Genomic DNA, 12,639 nt, shown 5'->3' on the forward strand with positions numbered 1-12,639 from the left:
AGCACTGGGTTGGGATGTTTTCTTGATGCGCACTTAACCTTTATATAAAACTCTCTCTTATACATGAGTTTCTGTGGATTTGTTTCTCTAAAGTATCCAGACTAATACAGCCATTAAATAAGGAAGATTGAAGAAGATCAATGAATTCCAGTTATAGTGCTGATGAAGAATATTCAAAGTACCATGGACTGCCAAAAGAACAAACAAAGCCGTCTTAGAAGAAGTACAGCTAGAATGCTCCTAAAGGCAAATATGTTGAGACTTCCGCCTACTTTGGACATGTTTTACGGAGAGGGAAGCCCATGATAAAGGACAGTATGTTTAGAACCATAAAGGGACAGTGAAAAGGAGGAAGAATCTTGACAATGTTGATTGACACAGTGGCTGTAACTATGGACTTGAACATGAGAACAATGGTAAAAATGTTGTAGGACTGAGCAATGCTTCTTTCTGTTGTACATATGGTCACTGTGAGTCAGAACCAACTCAACTGCACCTAACAACACACACACACACACACACACACACACACACACCCTATTCCTCACTTATCAACGATATCATTATCTGACATGTTTGCATTTATAATATAAAAAATCTATGTTACTATTCTTCACTTACATCTGTATATATATCTGGCATTAATCTATGCCAAGATAGCACACAAGGATAACACTAACTTCGAAAGCCAATGCATCCAGTGGACAGTGACTCATTGGGACCATCTCCAGGGTTTCTGAGGCTAACAGCCTCTTGTAGAGCAGCGTCTCATCTTTCTCCCAGAGAGTGAGCAGCAGATTTGAACCTTAGACCTTGCGGTTAACAATCCAATACTTACTCAACAGAGTCACCTTGAGATTTTAACCATAAGGTCAGCAGTTCAAAACTTCTTGCTGTTTTGCAGGAGGAAGACAAGTGTTTCTACTCCCATAAAACATTACAGCCTCAGAAACCCAAAGGGGCAGTGCAACTGTCCTACTAGGCCACTATGAGTTGGAATCAATTCTTTGGGAGTGAGTTTGTTTTTTTTTTAGTTTTGATGGCTTAAGTCATATTTCAATTTTGCGGGGCCATCATTCTCAATGATTTTGCAGTCACGTAATCCAGCAGTTGTATAATGGCACAATTTGGCATTTATGCGATGATGAGTTTATCCTCTATTTTGTGATGAATTTATCCTACAATTTCACATAACATTGTTTTACATAATTTTAAATTTCACATAATGCCATGCTCTTGGATCCTAATCATGTTAATAACTGAGGAGAATGCATATACAGGAACATAGAAAGGGTCATTTTTATTTAGCTGGGCTTTATTTTAGATGCCCAAGGATATGTGTTTTCTATATAAACTAGAGGTTTGGGAACTTAGAAGCAGTTTATTGGGTTGATCTTTATTTTTGCTGGAAAATTAAATGTTGAATGTTCCCTCGTGTCAAAACAAATGTTCAGTTCTCATTCCCCTACCTATGATGTAAACAGCACACCACACAGACCTTTAATAACTTAAAATGATTGACATGAATGTGGACTAAACTGAGAACACAATTTTCTACTTCCAAATTGACACATCCCTCAAGAACATCGTAATACTATGCTATTGGAGATCTTTATGCTTACCAGAGTCAAATTAGAAATGCTTAATTGCTCGCGTGTGAAAGCACACATACTCTCCTAATTTGGAATCAAGTAATAGGTTTTTTTTCCTATCTAGTACTTTAAGAAGATTTTTATGCATACCTGACCAAGCCATGCTATGTATTTATGCATCAGGAAAGTTTCTCTTGGCAGTCACTCTCACTTTCCTATGATTTGATCTTACTTCCCGTGGAGTGAACTACAGGGCTCACAGTCAAGAAAGGACTCAAATTCAGCAGGTGATACAGCAGAAAAGCTGCATTTAGCATCCCTGTGGCTACAGTTACACTACCAGAAAACATCTCAGAAAAACTGAACTATTTCCTGCTGGCCTCTATATCTACTTACATAAGTGACAAAATATCAATTTTGACATGGGAACAAAAATTGATTCTAGTACTCTTATCTGCAACTTATTTATTAGGGGCCAAGGGCATTAACCTATCACACCACCCGATGGCTCCATATTCTACATACAGACCTTCATTTATCTCGGAAGATCAGCAATTTTTATTGTGATTGAGGTTGATTCCAAAGGCTACGACAATATTAGGGCTGATGTGAGCCTCATCCCTATTGCCTTTAAGTCGCTTCTGACTCATAGAGATGGTATGGGACTGGGGCAAACTGTACCTGTGGGTTTCCAACGTTTACAGGAGCAGACACCCTCATCCTTCTGCGGCAAAGTGGCTGGTGAGTTTGAACGGCTGGCTGGCTGGGTAGCAGCCTAACTTGTAACCTGCTACCCCACCGGGGCATAATAGCAAGGGTTCAAACCACTGACTTTTCACTTAGCAGCCAAGTATGAATCACTATGCTCTAAGGGCTCCTTCAGCCTCATAATTGAAAAAAATTTCATTAAGATCAATAGAAGGTATGGATGACAAAAATTCAAATAACATTGGGGTAACTTTTTAATCAAAACCCCTCAGGAATATATCATGCTATTTATATGATGCAACTTTATGTAAATTCATAGTCTTGTACATGCGTGAAAAATTTTATTCTGTAAGATTTTAATTTTAAAAATTGATGTTTTACTAAGAACTTATAAATGCTCAGCAACATGACCATGACAACTACATGACATGACCATATCCATATGTGGATACATTTTCAGATATAGATCTCTCAATCTCACTTCCATTAAGTTGATTCCAGCTCATAGTGACCCTACAGGACAGAGTAGAACTGCCCTGTGTAAGTTTCTGAGATTGTAAATCTTTACGGGAGTAGAGAGCCTCCTCTTTCTTTCATGGAATGGCTTGTAGCTTTGAACTGCTGACCGTGTGGCTAACAGCCCAATGCATACCCCACTATGCCACCTGGGCTCTTTCCTATCTATGCAAACATGAGAAATTCTGTTTTATATTGGCAAACTTTATGTTGCCTTTAAATCATGGAGCTTTTCTCTGGGAAGCTTTGGCACTGTTCTTGACTTTAAAGTGACCTTCCATGTCCAAAAAAATACCAAACTTACTGCCATCAAGCCGATTGTGACTCATCCTGACCCTATGAGACAGAATAGAACTGCCTGTGGATTTCCAAGAATGTAAATCTTTATGTTAATAAAATACTTTATCTTTCTGCTGTGGAGCATTCTAACCGCAGAGCATGTGGTTAGCAGCCGAACGAGCTCAATATTTATTAACTACTCTTAACTTTACTTCCTTCCAAATGCTAGTATTTGTAGTTAGGGAGTAGATTAGAAAGTTATATACTGCATAAGTAGATAGGTGATAGATAGATAGAAAGATAGATAGATGATAGATAGATAGATGATAGATAGATAGATGAAAGATAGATAGATGATAGATAGATAGATGGATAGATAGATGATAGATAGATAGATAGATAGATAGATAGATAGATAGATAGATAGATAAAAAGAATGAATGAAGCTATATTGCCTGATTTATGTATCGGAGTTAATTATTTTCTGTAACTCATCTGGAAATGACAAATCCTAGATCTACATAAAGCATCCAGTTCCTAAGTCCATAAAGCATAATAGTCAATAATAATCCCTTAACCCAAAATATCTTGCAAAGAGCTGGCAAAATTTAAAGCAAAAATAATGGCTTTTTCTTCTTCTTCAGTGACAGGACATACCATGTGCTCAGAACACCATTATTTTTCACTCCTTCTGTATGTTTCCAAAAACTCTGTAGTTTCAAAGCATACTAATCAATACAGCAAATGCCTGTATTTAACCAAATTAAATATCTTAGTAGAAACAATTTGGTGTTTCCAAACCTCAGATGTGGTAAGTTTCTGGGATTCAGTCCTGTAGATTCCAATAGGAACATCTCCCGTAGAAGAACACAGCTTCTGATAAAGTCTGGCATAAGTCCTGATCCATAAATCATCTTCAGTAATTTTCATCTGTAATATGCATAGATTATTTGCATACTCATTTTTATTTCTTAAAAGCAGAAATTATAAATATTTTGAGATCTTAAAATGAGAAATTTTAAGTTCTTATTCTTGGATTAGCATATTTGTCACACTAGACCTCTGTATTTCTCCAAGGGCCACTCAAACTTAAGGAACTGAGAACTCAATATGTGGCAGTAGAACGTTGTATGAGTTCAATATGGGTAGGCACCAGGCACTGGTGATCAACTGCAAGACACTGGAGAACGGGTGGAGAAAGTTTCAAGAACTAAAGGCTGTTACTAGTCACCGGAGGGTTGGAGATGCTGGAAAGATGAAAGTGCGAGAGACACTCAGCATAGAGACAGAAGAACGATCTATAGTAGCTCACACCTGGGCTGAAAGGCAAGAGACATGATTTCTTTTTTCTTTAATCATTTAATTGGGGGCTTTTACAGCTCTTATCACAACCCTTACATTCATCCCTTGTGTCAAGCACATTTATACATATGTTGCCATCATCATTTTTACTTGAACCCTTGATATCAGCTCATTTCCCCCTTCTCCCACCCTCCCTCCCTCATAAACCCTTTAAATTTATTGTTTATTCATGTCTCACACTGACCAAAGTCTCCCATCACCCACTTTTCTGTTTTGTGTCCCCCTGGGAGGGGGTTCTATATAGATCATTATGATCGGTTCCCCTTTCTCCCCTCCCCCCCCTCCCCACCTTCCCCTTCCCCTCCTGGTATCACTACTCTCATTATTGGTCCTGAAGGGTTTATCTGTCCTGGATTCCCTGTGTTGGGAGCTCTTATCTGTACCAGTGTACATACTCTGGTCTTGCCGGATTTGTAAGGTAGAATTGGGGTCATGATTTCTAATCCCTCTTGTTACTCACTAATTTGAATTGTTAGCTAGTCATTTTATTAAATCCTCTCAGACACGTTTTAAAAAGTGGGGTTAAAATTTCTGAACTGCTTCCTGAAAATTTAAAAATAAAACTGAAATTTACGTGTAATATTTTGGGCTCACATTAGAAAAAACATGACAGAAAAGTTAGCTAAAGTAGCATGTACACACTAGAGAACTAAGGCAAATTGTAATTAGAAATGACTGCCAACCTCTGAAAGTATGTTGTGGAACATGATATTGTTTACATTGACCATGGATGAAATCATAATATTAATAAAGTATCACGTGCATGGATTTAAGAGACTTCTAGCAGAGCAACCATTTAATCCAAAATTTGTTAACTTACAGAACAAAGAAACCCCGATCCTGGGATGGTGTCCAGTCCCAATAGAAGCCTGGTGATAGAAATCATGTAATCCTTCACAAAAGACTGTAAGATAAATGAAGGATGTGTTTATTATGTGCACATAATGTATGTCATTTTTAAGATGGTGAGAGCCTTACCACTTTTAATAAACTACTTCTGGTAATACATTAAGTCTCAATAAGAAAGGACATAAAATGTTATCTTCTCATTGTCCAAAATAAACACCCACAGTTAAATAGTCCATAATGAAATAAAGAGAATAATTATGATGTATAGATTTCTGACATACTTCATTTTATGCTGTCAGACACAGTTAAAAACCCTTTGACTAATTTAGTAACATGCAACTGTAGGATGAAATAAAACGGTGAAAAGTATAAAATTAAAATATTTAAAATATGTTTGGAGTAAAATATGTGTACAACTTTTTAAAATTTTAGGGGTATGCTTTATTCTAGTACATTTTTTTTAATTTCCTAATAATATTTAAGTTTTAATATATTTATGAAACAAGAAAACTCACTGACATTGAGTTGATTTCAACTCACAGAGACCCCACCAGGCACAGTCGAGCTGTCCCTTTGGGCTTCCGAGGCTTCAATCTTGGCAGAAACAGAAAGCCTCATCTTTACCCCACAAAATGTATTTGCAGTACATTTTAAATTTTCTTGGTAGAAAAATTTAAAGCTAGTTTTGTTCTACTATACAAAATACATTTTGATCAAAATAGGCACATAAAAGGGTTTAGCATTGCTTCAATTTATTCTAAGCTTCGAATAAATAGCAATAACAACAAATGTTCAATGAATGCAAATAGCTTGTATGACTGCATGTAAGAATTATCAGCACATCCTGAGAAATGGTCACCTTGAGTCAGGAGTGGTAAGTGTACAGAATAGCATTGTTTGGTTTAGGAATGACTTTTAAGAGGTTATAATCCCTTTAAAATACATCTGCTAGTTGGTGGGGTCCTTGTTAATTCACTGATAGCTAGTTCCAGAAAATGTAACTGTGCTACTTGTATCAGAAAATAAGGGGAAAGGCCCATTCCTTTTTTATCAGTCCAGAGGAACTGAATGACGTTTTAGAAAGAGTTGAGATGTGCAACATTAGAGACTGAGTTGCAGTCCATTAATATGGCTCTTCCAGCCATCATTCCTTATATGATGTACTGCAATTTTTGATTGGACGCCTGGGGCTGTAATCCCATTGTGGATGGTGTTCTCTATTATACTAATGAGCAGGATTACGGTGGAATTAAGAGTTAACTGTAGAAGAGGGTGTAAACCAAGTCACACCCTTTTCTTTAGGGCATCTTTAGACTCTACCTTTGAAGACACCATCCTTTGTTTTCTTTGAATGGGGGATATACCCTAGTACCACCATATAGTTCTAACACATAGTACATCCTCTGAAAGCCAAACCTCAGTTTCTGGACTAAACTTTGGTAGAAGAAACATGATCTGCTTTGACTTTTTGACATTTTTGACTTGTGGCTGTGAATTCTGCATTTGGCTCACCTCTGCCTGACCTTAGGATTTGGGACTGAATTAACTCCATAGGAGAAAAATGAGGCTGTTTGCTGCTATAAAGATGTAAATCTTTGGAAACCCAAGCACTTCCCTATAATGTGCCTATGAATTTATGGGGTCGCTATGAATTGGAATAGACTTGAGAATAGTGACTTTGCTTTTCTGAATTACCAGTGACCCCTAAAAGTAGGATCCCTGTAAAATCATTTAATAAATGATTTACTTTTTTTTAAAGTATGAAGAATGCAGCACAAAGAAGAGATAGAAAAACTGAAAGTGAGAGACAGGAATAATAAAAACAAAGTAAAAATGTCTAACACAGACACAGATAGAAAAGAGAAAGGGATTGTAATAAAGTCAGTACAGTGAACCCTCGCCACTTCGCGCTTCGACTTCCGCGGCTTCACTCTATCGCGGTTTTTGCGTAACAGCGCATGCTCTGTCCTTACTGCCACTGATTGGCTCATACTGTACACACTTCTGTCTGCATTGCTACATATCGGAGCTACATATCAGATGCATTTTTGCTTTTGTACAGTGTACTGTAATTGCGATTTTTAAGAAATTTTATCTAAGCCCTATGATGGCTCCTAAACGAGCTGCTTCTTCTAAGCCTTCTGACAATAAAAATAAGCGCCAGAGGAAGATGCTCACCATCCAGGAAAAGGTAAAACTTTTGGATAGGATCAAAGATGGCAAGAAAATCGTGGAGGTTGCACGCCATTTCGACTTGAATGAGTCTTCCGTTTGCTCCATCCATAAAGAGGAAAAAACCATCTGTGCTACGGCTACTTTCACTTTCAACAAGGAAGCAAAGCGCATCGTGACAAGTCGTAATAAGTTCATAGTAAAAATTAAAAAAAAGATAATTGTAACGTCCAAAATGTTTTACTGTATTTTCCCTTTTTCGTTTAATAAATTGGGTAATACGAGTGTAATGGTGACTAAAGGGTGTTTTTTCATGTCCTCTATGCTCTAAGTACGAAAATATTTGATTTACAAATAAGGAATCCTACTTCGCGGAATTTCATTTATCACGGTAGGGTCTAGAACTGATTAACCGCGATAAACGAGGGTTCACTGTATTGGAACTAATAACGGCTGAGGATTTCCCAGAACTGCTAAAAGACATCCATCCACACATTCAAGAAGCCTGAGGAGTGAATGTTTCGTGAAGGAGACCTGGCTAGGATTGGGAGACGAGAAGAGTACGATGGGTAAAAGTAGTAGTCCAAATGCAAAAGCAGTAGCACATGTGACAAGTGGCTTAATATTGCCCTTCTAGACATAAACTTTGTGACCTCTACTAAATGACTGGGTGGGACTATGCAAATGAGGCACTTGTTACCCACCAAGGAGACTGGCTATCTTGCTAATAACATAAATTCATTTTGTGCCACCCCTGTGGAGCTGAGACCACACAAATAAGGTATATGGAACCCTAACAGGAGATTGGTTTATTTTGCCATCCCGCTGTGTTTAAAATCACCAAGCAGAAAATACGACTACGACCACCAGGAAAAAGAGATGGGGGTGGAGTGCCCTGAGAACATCCTAGACCAGGGGTCCTCAAACTTTTTAAACAGGGGGCCAGTTCACTGTCCCACAGACCCGTTGGAGGGCCAGACTCTAATTTAAAAAAAAATCTATGAACAAATTCCTATGCACACTGTACATATCTTATTTTGAAGTATAAAAAACCAACGGGCAAAACCCGGAGGGCCAGATAAATGTCCTCAGCAGGCTGCATGTGGCCCATGGGCCATAGTTTGAGGATGCCTGTCCTAGACCAAGGAGACAGACACACACAGAGAGACAGAGAGAGAGAGAGAGAGAGAGAGAGAGGTAACCCTGAAGATGGCAAGGACTTGCAGCAATAAGAACCAGGGGATCTTCAGGAAAGTAAGCAGTCGCCTTCCTGGCAAGTGAGAGAGCCAAGGGCCTTCAGACAGGAAGTTTGCTGTGAATCGGGGCATCACGACACTTGGCACGGCTAGGTTCACCAACCCACAGAAAAAACTGACCACCTGAGGGGAAGAGGACTGCCGATACAGTTGGGTGTCCCTGAGCACTTCATGGCAGCATTAGGAGCTTTGTAACACTTGCCTGAACAAGGCAGTGGCCCAGGGCCAGAGAGGCGTTCTTGGGAGCAGGGATGAGAAGAGACTGTCCAGAGTTATTTCTGCTCCAAGAACCTATTACTTCCCGAATAAACTGTGAAACTCCAAATAAATCAATAAATAAAAGTAGGGTGCTAGCCAAGTGTTACACTGCTTTCCCCTGACCCAGTGATTCCAAATATATCAAAGCCTATAACCTCATCTCTCCGGAAGAGTGGCTGGTGAACTTGAACCTTGTATTCCTTGCACTTAGCATATCAACACTTCAGCCCACTGGGCCACCAGGGATCCTTAGAAGAAAAACTTTCCTGAGAGAATGTTTATAGTCCTTTGCTTGGTGGGCTCGCTCCAGCATTCATCTGGCATCAGCAGATGGTTCCTCACATAGCTAGAGGCTTACCTCCAGGCAGAACTACCCATGGTGAGTAGAAAACCTTTAAGCATCTTTAGAAGAAAGCACATAAAATATAGAGAGGAAGGAAAATAGGCACTATCAAATGCTTAGCTGCCTAATTGGCAATAAAAGTTAAGAAATAATTTAAAGCCCTACATCTTTTTTTTTTAAACTACTGAAAATATTTGGAGATTGGCTGATTACCAGAGTCAGAAAGTCTGAAGCAGGATTGCTATCTTGCTTCTGCCAGGGAATCTGAATTGAAATTATAAGATTTATTTGTACAGCTAGATGTCTCAAGTTTCTCCGGTTTGAATGATGACTTCACTTTGGCACTCAAGGCCACGCTAAATTGTTCTCTTAAAAAATAAAACAAATGTAAAAACCCACAAAGTGTCCGAATTCACTTGAAGCCATTGAACGCTTCTGATGCAGTGACCATGTAGGACTGAGAAAATAGTCCCTATGGGTACAGAGGGCAGAAAACTCACCCTTCTCCGAGTGGTTCTAAATCCTTTTCATCTGTCTGTTTTTCATGTCTGTTTTCTAAAGCAGACAATCTTTTCAGATGTTTAAAATGGACTTGGTTTATCAGTTTATTTCCATCAACTTGCGGTTTTATTTCAAACAATGTATACTATAAGGTGTGGCACCTTTATTTTAAACATTTTTTTCCTAGCTCTTCTTTTTAATCTAGTAACATCATTCAAGTACTATGTGAAATGTAATAATGTATCCAAAGACACACTGCTAGACATTGGTAACAGAATAATGCCTATTAGTAATTTCCATAAAACAAACCAAACCTCCTGCCATTGAACCGGTTCTGACTCAGTGACCCTAAGCACAAAGCAGCCCCCTGGGTGTTTGGAGATGTACGTCTTTGTGGGAGCAGCCAGCTGCATTTCTTTTGAAGAGCACCGGGTTGGTTCACACTGCTGACCTTTGGTTCAGTAGCCCCATGTGTGACCCACCAGGCCACCAAGAAGCCCTAACAATTTCCATAGGTTATTCTAAAAGCTCTTCATAGCACATATTTCATAGGAATATGTATGTCATTAAATCTATGGACTAAACTATCGTATTATTTCCAGAAGTGATTTTCAGGTAACAGCCCTGTGAAAACCACTAAAGGAATTCATTATTTTAAAACGTACAGTTAGTTTATCGAATACACATTAGAAAGAAAAAGCATAACATACCTGATATAAAAGTGTGTCCAACATACTGATGCTAAACACTCTGCCAGCCGCAAAAGGTAGCCGAAACATAAAGGCCAAATTAGAACCTCTCTCCCGTTCTTTCTGCTCCGAAATTCAAGACAGAAAATTTAGTAAGTATTCTTTCTCTCTCTCTTTTTTATTTTTTGTATTTATTTCCAACACTTCTGACATATACGAGAAATAATATTCATTATATATGATCTTGACTTTGTACATGAAGACATGTGAGTAAATATAAAATGTGGACATGGTTAGGAGAATTTCCTAAAGAAGATGAGTGAAGTTTGTACTTGACAATAGCCAGTAACCATAAAAATGTGCTTTTTTCCTTTGTTACCCAATTTTCTTTACAAGGGAAACAGATTTAGCTGTACAAAGCACAAGTCAGTCTTCCTTGTGTTGAGGCAATAGTAGAAGTAAGCACCTAGATCGAGTAAAGTGAATCTGCAGCCTCTGCAGAGCAGTCTCCTAACCTCCCCTTGTGAAGAATGGGGGTGGGGGAGTTGTATTAACAAATTAGTCTTGGAGGCAAACTCAATTTGTCCTTCCACCATCATTCTTTAATGGAAGTTTGAAGATGTACAGGATCATAATGTTGACTTCATGCAATGTTTTTATGCCTTTTGCTAACTGTGTGACAAGGTATAATGATAGAGCATTCTGTTATACAAGCATATAAAACAAACTTGTAATACAAATATGTTATAATTCCTTAAAAAATACATTTTCTCCCTAGTGGTATTCTCCATTCAATCGAAATTTCAATGATAATTTTATGTTTTCTTAACAATCACTCAAAAGTAAAACATCTAAAAGAAATCTGAGCTACCCAAATCCTTATTAAAATATCCCAAACACCTTAGTACATTTGGTGTTAACTAAATTTTCCATTTGATTTTCTGTCATGAGCATGTGCTTTACTGGAAAAAGAAATTTGTTTTTGGCAGAAATTTTGTTTCCTTTAATCTGTGTCCATCCAATACCATATGGAATGAGATGATAAAATTATTGGATTTAGCAGATCAGTGTGGGAGTGGGTAAAAAAAACAAAACAACAAAAAAGAATTGGCACCAAATTAAAGGCTTCCTTGTTTATATTACTTGTCCTGCATTTTCTCAAATATAATTCCTTTACATTCCTATATTCTGATTAACACTCTTCCCATGCATCCAATAATCCTAGAATAACCAACTCCCATGGCTCATCTAACCATTCATCCTTCTTGATCTCTCATAATTTGACACAGTATATTCTACTTATAAAAATTACCCACCCCCTTTTCTGTGGGATCAGTCCCCCTCCACTTCCATTTTATCTTTTAGATTTCTCACAACTTGTTTTCTCTTATTTAGCTCCTCTCTTCATCTCCTTCTCTTCCTCTCCCACTTTCACTCGCTTTTCCTCCCTCTCTCTGTCCCTGCCTGCCTTCCAGTCATTTCCAACTAACCCCGAGTGACCTTATGTAAGGTTTCTGAGGCTGTAAATCTCTTTAGGTGGATAAAACCTCCTATTATCCTCATGGAGATGCTGGAGGGTTTGAACTACTAACCTTGCTATTAGGAGCCCAACATATCACCCATTATACCCCCACGGTTTCTTATTTTCTTCCTAGTCTTTTTTTTATATGAACACCAAATCAATCCCTCAGTAAGGTTCACATTCGAATTGCTTTCTTCCTATGTGACCTTATCATCATTCATGGCTTTGAGCTTTATACATCTATGCACACAACTTCCAAGTCATCATATAGATACATACATAAGTGCACACAATTATGTTTTTCCTATCCCTTGTTCTGAGTCTAATTTATTTCATTAAAGTTAGCACTTTTCCACAATTCTCATCAGTTTTACCTAGTATGTGTCTATTCTCCCTGCCAATAGCTTAGCCCATCCCTTTACTAACTCATTCCTGATTTAACTGAAATAGTTTACTATGTAAGACCAGGTTGTGCAGAGAAACAAATCCAGTGGCAGTCAACTATGTATATAAAGAATTTTATATCCAGATGCAATTCTATATCAAGAAGGTATCCCAGCCCAGTCCAACTCAAGTCTTAAGTCCAATGCTA

General features: G+C 38.1%; 1 protein-coding gene across 1 annotated transcript in view; it reads right to left on the reverse strand.

Moving 5' to 3' along the window:
• The window catches only part of KCNT2 (potassium sodium-activated channel subfamily T member 2), a 480,656-nt gene that overhangs the window by 41,890 nt on the left and 426,127 nt on the right, over nt 1-12,639 (reverse strand). Inside the window, exons 23-25 of the mRNA XM_004700062.2 lie at nt 10,547-10,648; nt 5,278-5,361; nt 3,897-4,025 (exon numbers count right to left, since the gene is read on the reverse strand). Of these exons, the coding sequence (XP_004700119.1) occupies nt 3,897-4,025; nt 5,278-5,361; nt 10,547-10,648 (315 nt within the window). The remainder of the gene's footprint in view (nt 1-3,896; nt 4,026-5,277; nt 5,362-10,546; nt 10,649-12,639) is intronic.

Source organism: Echinops telfairi, unplaced genomic scaffold (assembly GCF_000313985.2).
Source record: "Echinops telfairi isolate 266 unplaced genomic scaffold, ASM31398v2 ScPeMD7_7424;HRSCAF=8462, whole genome shotgun sequence".
In the NCBI taxonomy this organism is placed as follows: Eukaryota; Metazoa; Chordata; class Mammalia; order Afrosoricida; family Tenrecidae; genus Echinops; species Echinops telfairi.